General features: G+C 36.0%; 1 protein-coding gene across 1 annotated transcript; it reads right to left on the reverse strand.

Moving 5' to 3' along the window:
• Nucleotides 1-1,694: 1,694 nt before the first annotated feature.
• On the reverse strand, nucleotides 1,695-8,491 carry LOC120637066 (L-threonine 3-dehydrogenase, mitochondrial). The gene is made up of 4 exons (XM_039908669.1): nucleotides 8,339-8,491; nucleotides 5,338-5,862; nucleotides 3,023-3,289; nucleotides 1,695-2,399 (listed from the first exon to the last, which is right to left on the reverse strand). The coding sequence occupies exons 1-4, from the start codon at nucleotides 8,436-8,438 to the stop codon at nucleotides 2,263-2,265; spliced, it is 1,029 nt and encodes a 342-aa protein (XP_039764603.1). The 5' UTR covers nucleotides 8,439-8,491; the 3' UTR covers nucleotides 1,695-2,262.
• Nucleotides 8,492-20,345: the final 11,854 nt, after the last annotated feature.

Raw genomic sequence — 20,345 nt, forward strand, 5'->3', positions numbered from 1 at the left:
CGAACTAAAATTTAAAATATGGGTAGCTATTATATTATGTATTTATATTATTGTATAGATAGTTTTTGACGACTCTGTTGAAGCCGATACTGATATTGGACCCACAAAGTTAAAGGACGCATGATAAAATTTTCGCATTACTTGCCTTGTGTCGCGGAAGTGTTAACAAATACCAAATTAAGGTGACCATTCTGCGCCTGCGGTGGCATGTGAATTTTCGCCCTGCGTTTACAGACTTTTTCTGAGTTGCATTAAGTCCTTAAATGTAAGTGTGCAACATGGATAAAATACACGCTAGATTTGGATTATCTATTAAATTGTCAATGAATCTACGAGTAATCCAACATCGAATTTTTGACTTTTATTGTAACATAATAAGAAGAAACATTCTTTAATTTAGATTTTTACGTATAATTGTTAATTGTAATAGCGCATTTTGCGCGTTAAATATTATCATCACATTTGTATATGTTGCTTGTAATTATTATAAGATCTGTGTAGTTTTGTTTTGACTCAATATTATGTAAGAATGTAATTATAAGACAAATGCACGAATGTAAGAAAACGAAACGAAAAGAGATAATTGACGCAAACAAACTTTGACGTGACGAAAATGCTTGAGAGAGAATAAGGAAAGTTTTCGTCCTTTTCTCTCGCATTGTTTTTTTTTTAAGTTCGTTTACATTAATTATCTTTTTTTGTTTGCCATTTGTTTATATTTAATTTATTAAGTAATACTATTAATTGAACCGGTGATAGCGCATTGGGTAGGAGCTCGACTTTTTTTCGGGGGCCCGAGTTCGAATCCCAGCACGCACCTCTAAATTTTCTAAGTTATGTGCGTTTTAAGAAATTAAAAAAATCACTCCCCTCAACGGCGAAGGAAAACATCATGAGGAAACCTGCATACCTGAGTGTTCTATATAATGTTCTCAAAGGCGTGTGGAGTCCACCAATCCGCACTGGGCCAGCGTGGTGGACTACGGCCTTAACCCCTGCTCATTATGGGAGGAGACCCGTGCTCTGTAGTGGGCCGGTAATTGGTTGAAGTGATGAATGTATTAAATATAAGTTTAACGAAGAATTATTATTTACAGCATTTTTTTACATACGTTGACCTGAACGGTAAATGTTTTGTTTCTAACACAATCGTCACGTAATATTTGCCTAATTAATTTTATAGTCATTCGAGTGTATATGAATATATTTATGGATGCTTGAATAAACCTATTGTTACAAAATAAATTGTTTTACTTACTCATCCCGGACAAACAGATCGTTAGTCCATCTGTTCATTCAAAAAAACTTTAGAATTTAGGTGTTGTTGAAATAATCTAAAAATTATCTGCTAAGAGTAATTGAACAAAAGAGGCAGGTTTTGCTAAAAACACATTTAATTGTTCTGTTTTTAATTTTTTTTTTTTAGTTTGCTTATCATCATCTATTATTTCTACTTATTCAAATAATTAATACCTCTATAGGGCAGGTTGAACCATAACGATAAATCCGAGTTTGAGTATTGTATCCGATAGTAACATCATGATCAAATCAATGATCGTATTGCTTTCTCTTTTTGACAAAAATATTCCGAGGATGCTGAGAAAAGTGTAATATTTTTTAAATCCAAACTAGATTAATTATTTATTTTTAGGTAACATTTTTATTGTGTTTAACATCCGTGTAAATACAGTATATAAATATATATAGTGTCGCTGCTAGTTTTTATTCAAAATCGGTAATTGTCAGCGACTTGGTCCATACTTCTTTGTCTCTTTTATCGGTGTCATTATGATCCCGCGGGAACCTTATTTTCCCGGGATAAAAAGTATGCAAGTTATGTCTATGCAAAATATTGCCAAGGTTGGTTTCGCTATTCATGTAACAAAGTCCCCCAAAAAGTTAGACCGGTGTTTTTTCAGGAAAAGAAATAATTATTCTATGTTGATCTCTAGAAAATTAGCTATCCTATGTGCCTAATCTTATCGAAAATCGGTGCAGTCGTTTAGCCGAACATAGGTTAAAAAATAATAAGCAAACAGACATATTTTCTCATTTGTAGTATTAATATGGATACGTAAAGGTAGGTTGTCTAAAATATATCCTTAACCCCACAGACAAAGATGCGCTAGGAAGCTGTGCGCTAGGTAGGTAAGAAAGAATCAACCAATAAAATCGATTCAACTGAAACTTATATGATTGGTTGATGTTTTTCTCACCACCGATGCTTAAACAAAGATAACCATTTTATAAATTATTCTATTTTTAAAAACCATTAGCAGCTATTTTTTCTTTGACTTCTTTTACCATAAGTTTAACTAGGTCGTCCAAGTCAACTTGAGGTTTCCAGTTCCAATCTCTACGGGCTTCACTGTCGTCAAACACTTGAGGCCACGAGTCAGCTGAAAAATACATTTTGTTAACTGAGAAGTTAGCACTTTACTAATGTGGCAAGGCATGTAACAAGATGGCAGTGCGTTCTCCAATAGATGCAGTAGGTACCTATATATTGGACCCCAATCGGTTTTTATTGAAATCTACGTAGCACACTACCGGAATACAAAATCTCTCAGCCATAAGTCTACTGGTAGGGCAGTAACTAGCAGTAGGCGTATTTTGTGTCTTATACTGACTTTTTGACAGTCAACAATTTATTACTGTCATCTCCACACACTTATGCTTGCGTGTGGGTTAACAACCGTCACAGCTGTCAAATCAAGCCTTTCGAAGTTTGAACGGAGACGCTTGATTAAGCTAATTAATCTAGAGACCTACTTTTAGGGTTACTTGGTAACCCGAACTACTATTTAATAAAATTAGTTTAAATGAAATATAGATTACAAAAAATTATACAAAAGGGTAGCGAGACTATTGTATAAACAAGAAAGTTACAACAAGGTTTTCAACGCCGCGAAGTTTAAATTTACAACCAATCAAAAGACGAGCCGGTTGATCCAGTTCAGTGATTGGTCAAATGGAAATACAATGGTGTAAGCAGCAACTCGCATCTCTTAAGTCAACTTACCTATTTCTTGCCTACTGTCAGGCTTGTATGTGATTTGGAATTCAGGCAAGTGTTTAACCATCCGATCAGCCAGCTCTTCAGGGGTGAAGCTCATTGACGTGACATTATAGACTCTTCTTTGTAACATTTCATTGGGAGCTTCTAAGTATTCCGACAAGGCGCGTAGTGCGTCTCTAACATGCATCATAGGCAGCATCGTGTCGGGTTTGAGATAGCACTCATATCGGCCTTTACGAATAACATCATGGAATATAGCGATTGCATAGTCTGGAAATAGAAAATTACCATTGTTAGGTTCCATAAAAACAGACATATAAATAGTCAGCATTCACCAACCATAATAGCCTATATCAGTCCACCCGCCGGACTAGAGGCCTTTTCTTAAAGGAGGGTATGTATATGAGTAGACGATAGTAGTAGCAGGTTCACGGGCATTAGCGGCCTGTTCTCTCGCGGGCATTCCTGCCAGGCCGGCAGGTATCCACTGAGTTAATTTATTTAATGTGTTATTTATACTCGTAAATGCCATGTGGTGACGGTAGATCAGAATACAAGTGTAACCACTCGCGGTTGGTGTACTAGGAGGTTAAGGGAATATTACAGTAGGTATACAGCCAGCGGCATCCTCTGTAGGCTCTATCATCACCAAGAGAACTTTAGTTCAGCAGTGGACCGTTAGAGGACATTGATGGCGATAAACCTTGATAAGAACTTTTGAAACGTCCATGCTGTCATCTCGTCGTTAGTTGTCTAGTTCAAACCGACGCAACGGTAGAGTCACTAGTTTCACAGAAAACTGGTGACTGCAATCGGTTCGAAAGGTAGATTCGGCTGAAGAAGCCGGCGAGAAACTCTGAAGCAGTTGCTCTCACGCGATCGAATAAGTAAATGTAGCTAACAAATCTCACACTCTGATTTAAGGCACTCTAGTGATCCGTATTTGAACATGCTACCTATACTAGATTAGGCTTAAAAACATAATACAGAAACCGTGTGCACTACTAATATTGAAGAATCAAAAACCACTTCATTTAGCAGTTGACTGTAATTATTTTACCTCTAATGTTCAGCACCTTTACCATAAAATGGGAAAAGTTTGTGAGCTAGCAACATTTCGCGGGTGTGACGTGAGACTTGCGAGGGGCGTTTTCAGTATTTTGGACGCCATGCACTGCATGTAACAAATGGCTGAATAAGGGTTCGGTATGTTTTTTATTCTGTGGCAGTAAGTATGTAGCGCCCGAGTAAACTCGAGAAGACCTCGGTTGGTCGTGAGCTATAAAACCTCTGTCACCTCGTATACACAAGTAGGATTTAAAGGAGTTAAGTTAAAGGATTTTTCAAATCTGGTTTATGGATATCCTGTTGAGGGATGGCGTACTTAGCCATTTTTCTAGTTCCACATGCCATATCGTTCGTCTGACCAGAACTGACTGACCTACCTACTGCATAGGGTCACCCCATTCTTCAAGGCTTATAAAAAATACTAGGTACCTACTTATAATTTGGAAGTACCTTTTTTACTCCACTACAAGATTACTTCTTTACTGCATTTTGACCTGGTAACTGTAATAAAGTCTAAGATGGTAACGGGCTAATCCTGCTAGGGGTACGTTAGTTGTATCAATTAAACTCACACCCCGCTCGCTATGATCGCTTGGAATGCTAATCGCTTGGCGGCACGTCATTGTCTATCTAAAGCACATGCTTTAGATAGACAAAGACGTGCCGCCAGTAGTATCCACGGCCGAAGCCTCCCACCAAACCAGACCAAAAAATACAGAAATTTAAAATTTCCCAGCCGGGGTCGAACCCGGAACCTCACACTTAAAACCATTGCGCTCTCCACTGAGCCAGGGAGGTCGTTAGGGGGACGTTGGCTACCTACTAAGCCTAAGTTTCAGACGGTAAACGATTTGAACCTTTTTTTGTCATCATCGTCATCATTAACCTGTACCTAATTAGGATTTAGGTGTCGCATATCTGCCACCTACGCACATGACAAAAAGCTCAACGTGCTCTCCGAGGCTCGGGTGAATGAGCAGCCGAGCCTACTGAAAATTTACTGTGAGAAAATCCAATACCTATTATTGTTACGGACGTGGTCACCAACTTCCGAAACAGTCCAAATCGCAAGTACTAGACCAACGAGGCAAAATAATCGAAAAATTGTTTACTAATTTTTCATCTAAGTTGGTTTGAAAACTTTATATCATCTTTAAGGTGAGCAATTGAAGATCTCTCCGATGAGGGTGTTAATGAGGATGTTTAGAATTGAACGAACCCTCAATAAAAAAAAAGAAAATTATGCTTACCTGTAGTGCCTCCGCCAGGTGGATCACTCGATATAACTCCCGGAAACCGTAGACAACGGAAGTCCAATCCAAACTTGTAATAGTAATATTCACCCAATAGTTCCGCGTGCACTTTTGAAACACCATAAATAGTTCTAGGTCTTTGCACAGTTATGTTGGGAGTTGGATTCCTCGGGGAGTCTGGTCCAAACGCTCCTATCGTGCTGGGTACGAAAATTCTCAGCCCGTATTGCTTGGCAAGCTCTATAACGTTATGCATTCCTTCTATATTCACTCTTACTGCTAGAGGGACATTTTGTTCACCAATTGCGCTGAGCAGAGCTGAGAAATGTATTAGCCAGTCAACTCTATGGTTCACAACAATTTTCTGGAGTCCTTTAAAGTCTAAAATGTCCGCAAAAATGTAAGGACCATCGTTGAAAACCTCTGTGGTTGGTTTGATTATGTCAGATAGTAGAACATTTTCACGTCCATACTTCCCTCGGAGGTATTTGGCGCATTCGACGCCAAGTTGACCCAGACCACCTAAAAGGGAACAGAAATTAATAATTATTTAATGATCATATCACCTTGTGGATGACCCCATCCTGGGCACCTTTCTCATAGGGAGAGGTTTCAGAGCATAGCCAACCACTTTTTTAGAATGAGAGTTGGCAGTTAAGCGGTTTGTATAACAACCCAAACTGAATTAAAAAAAATATATATGCCACCGTTTGATAGAACAATAAATAGATAAAAATGTAACAAATTTTGGCCTGTTCCTTGTTTTGGAAATCGGACCCAAGAAGGACCTCGTAATCTAGTGCCAAGCATGCTTACGAATGGATCAAGCAAAGAGGCAGTTACGATAGACTACGTCAACCCTACCGAAAATTAAATTGACTGGCCATCAAAAATGCAATTTGTCTCATTATGTTTGTGTATTTAAAGTTTAAACGCGTCATCTCCGGGAGTCTACCCTACTCGCTAAATAAACAATATTTTTAAAGAACGTAATATCGAGAGAAAATCGGACCTCATCAAATCTGATCAAAACTGGCTCAATAATAAAGTTTAGAGACGTACTAAAACATGGCATTATAAAACAAATACCTACATTTCAACAGTTTAATTTTTCATATATGCATTAGGCCCGCCTCGCCCTGCGACTACTATAAGGGGCGATGCGATCACAATCGACTAGTTTCTAGACCGAGATTGAGTAGGAGTCACCGTTGCCGTTGGTACCATAAAGACTTCTTCCTTCACTTAGTGGAAGAAGTGATACATAGTGAATCCACTATGCCGTTAAACGGAGATATGAATGCCTGGAGTAGGGATATGAAGTTGAATATGCTATGAAGTATTGAAGATGAGGTGAAGGAGACATGATGTTGATAATGGGATCTAGTGGTTATGACGGACTGACGCTCTAAAAGTCTTGAGTTATTATGGGACAACAAGGTTGGGGTCTTAGATGATAATGTGCCAGTATTATTTAAAAAATTATGAAACCTTACGGAAAGATTTTTAATAGGACCCAGTTGGTTTAGTTACGCTATAATATTTATAGCTGGAGACATGCCACAGAAGTAAGTATGAAATTTTTCTTAGATTAGTGAGTTTACATTTCCGGATATAGATTATTTAATGCGTTATTGTGTGTATGTACAAAAGTGTCATCCACATGGAAATACCGTATCAACAACAGCGTAGTTAAACGTCATTTAATAGTGTGCATTATATATTTATAGGATGTTAAGAACAGTAAACAAACATAGAAGCCTCTTTAAATAAACTAGACGTATCTATGTTTTCGTTGTAGGTGAGCGTTAGTTAGATATTGAAATAGATACGTACTAGAATGAATGCATAACTGCAATGAAAATAGCTATAAGGACCTACTTAAAAAGTGCGTTGGTATAAATGGGTAGATACCCACTTTTTATTTTGGGTAGGTAACTTATTATTTACCTACCTATAACCGGCCCACTTCAGGGCACGCGTGTCATCTTTTAATGAGAAGGTTTCACACGCTAGGCTAAGAGCGGATTAAAAATAAAAAGCACATTAAAAATAAAAAAAACACGAACCGAAAGACTGGAATGAAATCGAAACATAATGTAAAGCTAATGAATTAGATGAATAATTAATATCTCTTGTCGAAATGCTTTTTTCTCGTCACATATCAAAATCAAAATCTTGACCCCGCAGAATTTTTTTCTAGCTGCGATGCCTCGCTTGATATAGAAAGAACGTTATGTACATAACAGTAATTTTTTACTACATTTTTCAAACGCAATTTTAATTTGGGGTCATTTCACATATAGTCATTGACTGTGACCAACAACTAAACCACCTGTTGAAGTAGGTACTACGTATTAGTTATAACTTATACGCAATAACATGATGTTAGAGCTAGCCTTAATCAAATTATCGCATAACATGAGTAGGTGAAGCTAAATCGTCTTGACATTGTAAATTTAAAAAAAAAGTGCCCCGCTTTGTTCAATAATTGTTTCCCAACGATTTCCTCAAAGCTTTTTACTTTAACTTGGGCATTTTTCCCTTTGCTCTACTTACTCCTGATATTTTTATAAAGTATTTATTGCCTACGGTCATAACTTGATGATATTGCGAATTTAAATTTAGGCAATAAATTATATTGGTACGTTTCTTAATTTTGAAGTAAGAGTTCGAGCTTTGACAGCAAGACGGAGAAAGTATGACTAAATTCTTTACTTGTTTTGGTCCAACAGATATGAATTATATAGGACAATTCTATGTTTTTTCCATTGAAAAAGCTTACGCAACGTACTTTGCACTCAAAAGCATGGCGCTTTCTTCTTCTTTCTTCTTTGAAGTAATTGTATTGGTATTTTTCAACCATATCCACCACATCTAGTGGAAAAGCCTGATTCATAATGTCAGAATTTTCACTAATTTAGATTTACCTACTTAACTAATACAAATTATTAATTAATTTAACGTTTAAAGTTCTGCAGAGTGAATCCAAACTTACCAGTTATTAAAATTTTCGGCGGTTTTTTAATCTGCAAATTAGAACTATATTTCCTAGAATTTATCGTGAAAACACTGCGTATAGTTCTAAGTAACGTCATAGTGATAAATAGTGAAAGTGTTTATGGGTATTACACACTTGATACACGTTGTATTTGTCGCTGTGATAGATTAGAACTGGATGTTAGACGTAAGTTTCCGAGATCGGTTTGCATCTCTGAAACTGGTTTCCACTATAAATCATTGGAAGGCAATATTAATTAATGTAAAGTGAACCTAAACACAAGGGCGTACAGGTGTGACGACTGAGAAATTGTTTTATAGGCCTAATACGAAGGTGTGTCTCGTGGACCGCAGTTTGACCGTTTTCGCGTACCTATATGACATTGAAGTTTTTTGCCACTTTTTTGCGCATAACATATTACGCAAGTTGCAAAACGACCACATTTTTTTGGTTTATTTCCTTACCAGAGAACCGCGACTTGGTATTCCTAGAGTGTTTATTTTCCTGTATTCCGCAATATAAAGTAGCCTAAGGGGCTGTCTTGCAAATTCTTCTTTATACTAAAATACTAACTACATACAAATGTTCTTCATTCTTAAATTAAACAGTTCAATTGAAATCCAATGGGTATCTTTTACCGATTTTTGATAAGGAATTTGTAAGTGCCTTTACCACGACTTGCGATATCTTCTGCCTGCCTGTGAAAGTACCATTAGAATGGGTTCAGCCATTCTGGAGGTCAACAAGAACAAAGAGACAGACATAAAAATATTAAAAACGTAACTAGATAGTAGTATTTACCAAGATACTTTTAAATTTGCAAAAAAATATATTGGTGGAACTAGGCTTTACTGTTATTTATTTAAAAGCTTAAATTTATTTTGGAAGGTTTAGGGGGAGAGAAATATGTTTTGTCCTCGAGATAATTTTACGAACAAGCTTCATACAGCATAACAGTGTTTTAAGTGGTCCAATATGAGTTTTCTCGTAAGGTCTTTTAAGGCTTCGAGCATGCATACATTCGAACATGTATGTAATTGTTATAGGTACTACGTACATAATAGGTACATATTAAATTTACGTAGTTCTTTTACAGCGCAAATGGGGTTATATTTGATAATATTTCTGACTACATTTTTATATATAATATATAAATATAAATTGATAGACGTAGAAATAGTTATTTTGTAGGGAGTTCCCAATTCCACGGTAGAGTAATACAGTACCTACGCGATACAAAAAAGAGAGAATAATGATTTTTGTAGAGTCACTACAAAAATGCAGACTTGACGTTTAAAATAAAGTTTTTATTTTATTCCTAAAAAAAAAATTCCAAGGGTGGTAAACATAAGAACAATCGTAATTTTTACACTAAATAACGTTATTCCTTACCTTGTATATTGTATATTGTATAGATTGTTGCGGAAATCCATGATATATTATCAAAATTAAGCTTAATTTGCTATACTCCGCGTAAAGCAGGAGAATCTGTGTGGTGTAATTTATAATTTCTTCAATCCTTATACTCCACACCAAACAGATCCTCGGCAATACACCCTCTACGCACGTTTCGCTCCGAAACCGGAGCATCATCAGGAGATGATCTGTTTGGTGTGGAGGATTGAAGAAATTATAAATTACACCACACAGATTCTCCTGCTTTTCGCGGAGTATAGCAAATTAAGCTTAATTTTGATAATATAATTTTGATAATTCCTTACCTTATCTAACCTAACAAACCTAACAAACCTTATGCACCACGGGTAACCTCCCAGGGGCGCAGCTAGTTAGGTAATAATGCAAAACATGTCGTAGAGATATTTATCCCGGACACTAGGCAAGAAATACAATGATATAAACCTGTTTTTGACCTAGACATACGAAATTCGAGTGTCTGGGTCAGTAAAGTCATTTACTTTTAGTTTTATTGCCCATGTAGGTACTTACCTACGTATGATATGATAGCTACATGACAGGTAAAGAGACGTGATTTGTTTTATTTTATGAGCAGGTAAACTCATTCGATTACTGAGTGGAAGAATCACAAATCTTGTAGGAAAACATAACATGTTATTATGCCTATTGCCTGCAGGTTTGATTTTTATCAAGAGCAACATATACACTTATTTTTGCTGGTAATAATTAATAGACTAAGTCTAGCAATTCAAAGGGGCAATAGCGCCAGCATTTTGGGTACCATGCCCATAAGTGAACAGTTAGACGGCTTATATTTATTGTAAATATTAATTTTAGTTTGTAATTATTATTTACTTAGAAAAATATATTTTTCGTTGGTTAATTAATAAAGAATACAGTATTAAAAAAAAAAATTAATAGACTTATCCAAAAATATTTTGTTTTAGTAGTTAAATTTGACAAAATTGTCCATCATCATCGTCATATTAATGTCCCACTCTTGATCATCTGTGTGATTCAAAGCACTACTGTTAGTGGTTTGGAGAATCACACAGAAATAAATAGCTGACTCACTTTTAGAATTAAAATTTAGTGTTTTGTAGGGTTTGCATACCTTGTGTAATGTTTACATACTAAAGAATATTATTTTTTAAGTAAAATCGCTGGTAGACAAATGCATAAATTAGTATTCAAGCGGACTGGCGGGACTTTAAAAAAAATCTATTTAAATGTGTTATTGAAATTTTATGAACCTATGTTTAATGTGCTCTCCGAGGCACTGGAGTAGACGCCGCAAATTTCCTTACTCCGGGCTAGTTAGAATTTCTTGACCGAAAAATTCAATGGGTAGGTACCTAATCGGATAGGAATTCAAAATCAGACTAGCAACAGACCAATGGGACAAGTACACAACACCAGAAACAGATCTTAGTGTAGATATTAGTTTCCTACCTAGGTATATTAAAATTAATCCTTATTAATATTATAAATGAGAAAGTGTGTTTGTTTTTTATTTGTTTTTCCTTACTTAACACCCTAACCAAGAGACCAATCCCAAGAGCAAAGAGTTAGTTTAAAGCACGGAGAGGAAGGACCATTGGCTCTCATTTATCACGGGAAAGCAAAGGGTTTAAAAGGGATTTCTAAAAAACTGTTACTAAAAATATCGGGTTAATTTATGGTAGGTTATGGTAAATATGACACTAACGTGGTACAACTAACTGGAGGCTTGGCTGAAACCACTTACTCAGTAGGTACCTATTTAAATGAGAAGATTGTGTTAACAACTTTATTCTTGTCTAACATTCTCAAGGAGAACTGCTTTAATAAATGCGGATATCGTGAGTTCGCATATTACAGCGAATTTGCAAATTGTTTTAGAACGAACTTAATCAAATTATTATTTTTTAGGGTTCCCATACTCAAAATGGAGCACTCGGCTTTGCTCCTATCTGTACTTCCGTACAGACAGGCAGGATACTCCGTGTGCCAACTGTCAACGTTTAACGTCAATTAATGTGTGAAGTGTGTATGCCATGAAAGCCAGTGGCCATAGTTTTAACGAGAATTAGAATGCTCAGAGCGCGGATCTGACTCAAACTTGGCCGATTGTATTTTGTTTAGCGAGTACGGTGCTTGCGCCTGGGGATGTTTAGTTAAACGCATGATTATAACCGATAGGTGAAACTGCCTCGTTAATCTAGTAGGTAGGTTATCACATTCGGTTCTGGGTTCGAACCCCGACCCCGGGTAAATGAGTAGGTAATATGGGGTTTTCTATAATGAAATTCTTAGCAGATACCAGTCCGGAGTTTGGAAATTGGCTGTGATTCAACCTCGTGTCGTCAGTCCTGCTCCTGATCTCTTTTCTGTTGGTTCTGACGATCCATCATGCTATGAGAGGGTGGAATGAGAAAGATGGAAAAGAGAGTGCACCTGTGTTTGCGCACAGACTTGTGCAGAATTAAAGTATACCTAGTGTAGTTGGAAATTCTCTCTGCAGATTGACCGGCGTGGCCGACATCGATCCGGGAAAGTTTGTTGTTAATATTGATAGGTGCAAAATTACCTTTGGAATCATGTTGTACAAAGCTTTGTATAACTTAGCGACATGACAGAAATACCAGTGACAACTTCTGAGCTTTCTAATCAAATCCATATAGCGAACATGTTTCAGAGCGATAAGAAATCACTTTTTGCCTTCCAGACAGTGCAAGAATATGAAATTATGACAGAAAAACGCTAAATTAGAGCGTGCAGAAAAATAAAACGATTCGAATCGTGTAATTAGGAGATAATGCCTATTTTATTGTCATGCCTTCCTACTTATTACTACATCGCAGGATTAATCTTGATGTATCGCATGTGCAATCTCAATTTTGCAACTCTATCATAGACTAAAATAAATAAACATATATGTACCATGTTGTTTTTTTTCTTTTGTCTTATATCTTTAGACCTATTACAATCTAGCTCATTACATTGCTAATGAGTAACTTAATTTTAACTTATACTACTAGTTCTATTTAGTTACAACTAATATAAAGTCCAATGACTTATCTCAGTATCTAATATTATGATTTAAAATTCACTTTGTTCAAGTGACTTTATTACGTAATACAAACACTAGTTTCGCTCACTGTGGTCATCCGTGTAGTGATGAGAGTAGTTTGTACTTACCCTGATTAAAAAATAGTAACTACCCACTATCTAAAAAGGCGTTTTCTTCAACTGACAAAGTTCTTATTCCTTTTACCACCCTCATGACTTGTCTTCATCATCACCATCATCGTCTACGCATTACCAGTCCACTACAGGGCAAGGGTTCTCAGATTGAAAAGGCTTTAGGCCGTAGCTGGCCTATTGCGGATAAGAAGACTTCACATACCCTTGAGAGCATTATGAAGAACTCCGAGGCGTGCATCAAGTATTACGAAGGGTCAAATGCCAACGGAAAGTAATGACAACCATCATACAAAGCAAGGTTTCCTTTTTCGGTTGCCTACAAAGAGGATCCCTGTTCGAGTTTCCAAGGTTGATCCTTGAAGGGAAAATTACCGGGAAATGAACACCTGGGAGACCGAGAAAGAAGTGGTTAGACGATATAAGAGAGTGGACCGGACATACCTATTCGGAATTGAAGAAGATGGCACAGCATCGTACGATTTTCCACCGACTGACCTCCGAACTTTAATATGTAGATGGCACCTAATGATGATGATGAGGCGTGCAGGTTTCCTCACGATGTTTTCCTTCACCGTTGAAGCAAGTGATATTTTTAATTCTTTCAAATGCACTTATCTCATAAGTTAGCAAGTAGTATTTTATTTGCATAGGTAATTACATTCAGGTAAGAATAAAAGTTAGACTTATTTTTCCCCAATTGTGATTATGCCTAATGGAACATCTGCGTCAAGGGGCGAGGTTACGTATGAAGGCACGCGCTACAATGGTGAAAGATAAGTTTCTTGGTGCGCATCGAGCCATGAACCGAAAGTCTGGTGTTTGCATGCGAAATACTCTTTGCATCCAGTCCGTGTTTATCAATCGTAGAACTCGCTTGTCCGTCTGTTTGAAAGTGAACAACGTGTTACGTAATTGGAAAACGAGTTGATAGTCTTGACCAGTGGTAACAGGCTACTTAAACATAGTTATATATAGTAAAGGTCGTTGGAACAATATTAATTATTTATTGAGGTAAACAGGTGATTTATACCATATTAAGCCTAAGCACTTTATCGAACAACTGCATTATTTGAAAGGCGTTTTAATTTTTATAGTGAGTTCATTCCTTTAGCCAAAGATCGCATATTACTAACTACTAAATAAATATTTCTTACCGAAGAAAATTGAGATTGAGGAGATGTTAGTAAAAACGCATGAGGGTGATTTTATCTTTATAATTTTGTCGGGTGAGAGAGTTCAACCGTGGCTAGTTACCATCCTACCGACGAAGACGTGCAGCTAAGCGATCTAGAGTTGCAATACCGCGTAAAAACCGATTACTCTTATGGTTTATCGGTTTTTTTTAATTACCAAACCCCTAACTTGTTAGCCAGTTACCATCTTAGACTGCATCGTCTTTTACCAGCAGGTGATATTGCAGTCAAGGGGTGATATTGTTGTGGACTAAAAAAAACTAATATGTGAATATCCAAAAAAATATGTCAACATACATCTATTCCGGGGCGACTTTTTGGTTTTCCCATTTGCTGCGATTTAAAATGGACTAGAATACAGTTATTTTTTCACTTAAATGAAACATGGAACCAAAATCTCTCTGAAAAACGCACTGCCTTACTAGCTTGATTAAGTATTGCAAAATTTTCTACACTTCTGGCACAGTCCCGTTAAAATTTGTTCACCCACTTCGAATATTAGAGTAACGGGCAGACAGACATAATTATTAAAAACGTGTTGCTTTGGTGCATAATATTATGATAGTTACAATTTTTTAGACAGACAATTAAATTTAAAGTTGTCGTATCTAGGTGTACCTTTTATAGGGCCTTTTTTCTCCTCTCTACGTTCACTCTAGTACGTTCCATACATTTAATTAAGAGCATACAGAATCCTTATTCAGCCATTATAGTATGCAGTGCATTGTGTCCAAAAACAGTGAAAACGCTCCGCGCACGTCTCACTTGACACCCGCGGAATTTTGCTAGCTCTCAACTTTTTTCCCATTTTCCATTTTTTTTTTATTACAGTTAAAATAATACTGTCAACTGCTAAATGGTATGAAGTGAGGTTTGTTTGAGAAACCATTTGTTCGAGAAACCATTCTAAAGTGGAGTAGTTTTTTATGCTTAAATATTAGTCGTGTACACGATTTTTGTGTGTTCTTAATTCTGTGGTCCCATTCATACTTTTCAAACTGCGCCCACTAAGTGTGCGATTCTTAAGGGAACTCCTTCTTAAAGTTTAGACCACCAAATACAACATTTCTTATTTCATAGTTGGAATCCTGAGATAAGCGGGCTCATAACAAACCAGCTTTTTCCCATAATTAATTCCATTGGGGAATATCTATTCTTCTATTTTTATGGTAAGATCGAAGATGCTTAAGAAATAACTGACTTTCATCCCCTATTGAAATTTGAACCCTTAGATTATTCAAATCCAAATGTTACTTTTAGAGATTAGCGCGTTTAAAAAAAAAATTTCAGCATCAATATTGATATAGGTAGATTTCAGATTTTAGCGCGCATTTCGTAAATAAACGAATAAAAACTCTTTCGCATTATTATTGATATAAATAGTAATATAGATAGATAATGATAACGTATTATATTATACATTTTAATTCTATTTCGAAATAGCACACTGTAGCCGCAAACAGGCATAATATTAAAGTATTTAACTCGATGCGAACAAAGTCAGGGACCATCGCAAGTTATCAAACTATGCAAGTATCGGCCTTGTTTCTTGAAAGTGAACACCATTACGTTGATATTACGTAATTGAAATATGGATCGTTAATCCTTTCCAGCAACAACAGAATATTAATATCTCATATTATCATCATCATGTCAACCAATGGACATCAACTGGTGGACTTTTGTAGGAAGGACTTTTCCAGCACCTAGGGACCCCAACGACATTGGCGTGCACTTCATACATGCGCAAAAGCACTGCCTACCCGAAAATTGATTTATAAATCGTATAGGAGCAGTTTTTTTTGCCGTTTTATGCAATTTTCCTGGTGTATGCATACCCTGGTAAGAAACCTAGTGCACGCCACCGCCCAACGGTTCTCCAAGCTATGTGCCCTGACCATTGCCACTTTAGCTTCGCGACTCTTTGAGCTATGGTAACTCTGGTTCTTTTATCTGGTAAATTTAATCACGTAGCGATACCTACTCTAAGCATGGCCATCTGCATCGCTCGCTGATTCGCTGATCGCATAGAGACCGATTAGGGGAAGGTAGGCATGTGTTTAATATACCCATAATGAGTTAGCCCGTTACCATCTTATTCCCCAGCAGGGATAGCACATGTAGGAGACAAAAATTATATGCCTGATTATATCCCCTGACAAGAGGATATAATTGTGGACACGTTAATATAATATAATTAACGTGTCCACCTGCTAAAGTACGGGAACATAAAATAGGAGAAGTTTACTTTTGCTAGCTCATGCTAGCCGTGCAGCATGTGAGATCATGCAGTCAAGGGTATAGTGGAATAAAAAAAAAGAAAAGAAGTCCAACCCTAACCTCACCAAAACCTAACGCGTTACGCGTTTGTTTTCCTGTAAACCTACGAATTTAAAACGTTTTTTTCAATACTTACGTATGAACCTATGTTGTAAATATATTTTACGAGTGCCACTAGGTTTTTCACTTAGTATTTTAAGTTAGGAAGTATCTATAGATCAAAATAACTAGTCCGCGACCGTTTTGTTTTAATTTAAAGAACCTATCTATATACTCAGTATTTTTTAAATTTTACTTAAAAAGCTTAACAGTTTAAATTAACTGTTTTAAAAGTAATTAACAAAACTTTTGTTATAAATGTAAATTTTTCATAGGTAATTTAATTTTAAATTAAACGACCGACTAAATACGCCATCAGTCTGCTTATATTAAAAATTTAAAATATTATTCACGCTGACGAATTTTCGTACAAAACTAAAAATAGAATTATGTTCAATTCCAGATCTAAACTAGAAATAAGTAGGTATAGGATAGTTGTTGTAAAATCAAAAAAACTTTAATCCCCTGTATGGAAGGTAAAATAGCCTAAATGTTAAACCAGAGTATCAGCTACACTACATGTATCTGCCTATACCAAATTCTTTCAGTAGTTTTCACGCGATGCGGGAATAGCCGGACAGGTAACCAATAAAATTTAATGAAAATCTATTTTGGGTTTCTCTTTTGATACCTAAGCTCCTTCGATTAAATTAAAAAAAATATATAAGTTACAGTTTCAATGTAAGTTTATAGATTTGCGGTTTGATAGATGATCTGCAAACGTAATCTTACTGTGGCCTCTACGATCGATTTTATATTACGGTTTTACAACTTTTTCTCACCTATCGAAAATCCATCCATCCACCTCTATTAGAAAATTATGTCTGAGGATTGAGTATTATGATATTAAAGCTACGCCATCCCAAAGAATTATATTATATTAAAGCTACGTCATTGCGATCCTGTAGGACCTTCTGAAAGAGGTTTCCTACAGGTTTTTAACTTTATATTGCCGTCGCCACTAAATGGAGTTAGTAATGTAGGTTCTCTAGTAATGACTAGGTTGCTTGGAAGCAGGCCGCTCCGCTTTCATCTCTCACAAGATAGAAAAATGATTGGATGTTGAAAAAGAGCAAATGCTGAACTATTTGTACTTTTCGAACCGGTGCAGGTGGTAGAGTCACTAAAAACAGACTGGCTTGACGTTTTTAATGTGCTTATAAAGTACGCAAAGGTACTTCAAATAAATGAATTTATACACCATAAGAGTTCGTGCATTTAACTATGTAATTATCTCAAATTTCCCGTTTTGTCTTCTGAGATCTCTAAAGGGCTTGTTGGCAACACTGACTTTATCGCTTTACGGAGAGTTTTTTTTTTCCATTAAAAGTTAGCCCTTGATTGCAATCTCACCTGCTTGTATGAGATGATGCATTCTAAGATGGTAAAGGGCTAACCCGTTAGGCGTATGGCAGATATGTTAAACCGCTACCTACCTACCTCTAGTCGGTTTCAACGCGACATCGTTATGGAATGATAAATCACTTAGACACGTCTTTGTCGGTAGGGTGGTTACTGGTAACTAGACACGGCAGAAGCCTTCAACCATACCAGAGAATATGACGAAATTATAAATTCCCAAATTTCCCCTGCCGTAAATCAAACCCGGGACCTCCCACTAAAATCCACAGAACTCACCGTTCTCCGAGGTCGTCAAAAACTTACGTAGTTACGTAGTGATATAATTTCGCACGGGATGTATTTGAAATATTTTATCTAGATTTTGTTACGTACCTATAACAGTGTGTATCGTCACTCAGGTCTCAGCTGAAAATCAGCGACATGCATGTACTTAGGTACAATGCATGGCAAATGCTGAGCTGTACACCCTTTCTGTCTCGTGTAGCATAATAAATAAATAAATAAATATACTACGACAATAGATGTACTGTTTGTAACACTTAACATGAATAAATGTATTTTATTTCTTTCTTTCTTTTTTATAAACGCATACCTAATCTTACATGCCTATCAACCTTACTAAATACATAATTACATAGGAAAATATTGCTGGAAAATGTAACGGTGCAAGACTTTCTAAAAGACATAATTTGTAGGAAATTTTCTTTGAGTTAGCAGAATCCATTTATTTCCATGTAGGTCGAAAGAATAAAGATCAGTCGACTGCGTAAGTGAACGGGACGTGTTCAATCGTAGAAATTTTTTATTACAATAATCGTACAATGTCCATGCAAATACCACAACATATTCATATACGTACCTAAATAACAAATCTATCTTTTTATCAGATTGAAAACTAAACGGGTGATCTCTACTGGTTAACATGCCTCATTATTGTAAACCCTTGACGTAAAAAGAACGGCGTTTTATAAGTTAGATGTGTCTGTGTGTGGGTGTGTTTGTCTGTGGCACCATATTTCCCGCCCTGATGAACCGATTTTGGTTTTGTTTTTTTTGTTCGAAAGTAAGAAAAAAGAATTATTCGGGAGTGTTCTTAACTATGTTTGATGAAAATCGGTCCAAGATGGCCACCGCCATTAAATTGCAGCTTAGGAACATATTTTTTTACAACTCCCTCAATATGGGTATCAAACGAAAGGGCATGACTAGTAGAAATTATATACTTTGACAATTTCCAAATTCAAGATGGCCGCCACAACAAAATGACGAATTACGTTTTTTCAAAACTTTTTTCAATATGGGTATCAAATGAAAGGGCTTGACCAGTTGAATCAAAATTATATAGAAACTCGGGTTTTTTTTTATTTTAAATATGATACATCTTTTATAATCAATGTAATTATATGCAATTATAAGCAATCTGAAATATAAAAAATTTAAATAATAAGTCGTATTAAGTAGTTAGTTAGTTTGCATTATAAGTGATGAATTATTTATTATTTTTGTATTGTAATACCTAACTTTAATCTCTTTTAAATTTTTTATGTAGCCCTATTTTTTAATATAAGTTTATGTGGGTCTTGTGCTAATGCTATTTTATTTATAGCTGTCTTTTTTGTTATTTTTGTGCATGACTGTCTGTTGTCCCTAATAAATAAATAAATAAAATAAAATGCTGGGCAAAGGACATACAGCAGAGAATAGAAGAACAAGAGATGAATGCTCAGGTTAAGGACCTAAGTATTTCGAAGATTTACTAATAAGATAATTATATCTAAATATTATAATCTTAAGGTGATATGCGTTATTCTTCCGAAATCTTTATTTTGATGACAGTCCGATGTCATGCGATGTCAAACGCAAACAATAGTAATTAATAACAAAACTTAAAAATGTTGTTAAGTATGTATAATACGATAAGGGAATATAACTGAGAACAGCTCTGAGCTATAACTACCATATACCTATTTATGGATTTGTTGTGAATACATTAGACATGCATCCAACCATTTCTGTCGTACACCAAATATTGAAATGATAAGTACATTCCATGAGTATACTTTATAATACCAACCCGTCTGCGTTGCGATTATGGGCAAACCCTCCCGTTGGGAGAGGCTTTTAGTCCAATAGTGGATTAATATAGGCTTTTAATGATGAATGATAATAAGATATAATGCGAAAAAAACTGTAGGTACGTTTTCTTTTATCAGAATTTGAAAGGAATTTAACGCTCTACGAGGGCACTGTGACATGTCTAACAGACGACAGTTATGTACGAGATAACTGCATAACTGTAACGAAATAGTCGTCTCGATGGCTGATTATGGGTTACGTTACTTTAGTGGATTGCGCATACCATTTTAGATTCATACGGTTGCGTGTTACAATAAAATTGCTATGTTTTGGTTTGTTTATATTAAGGATTCTCTCCACTAAGGATTCGTGAGTCAAGAATCTTTTTTTCG

This window comes from Pararge aegeria, chromosome 3, assembly GCF_905163445.1.
Source record: "Pararge aegeria chromosome 3, ilParAegt1.1, whole genome shotgun sequence".
Classification (NCBI taxonomy): domain Eukaryota; kingdom Metazoa; phylum Arthropoda; class Insecta; order Lepidoptera; family Nymphalidae; genus Pararge; species Pararge aegeria.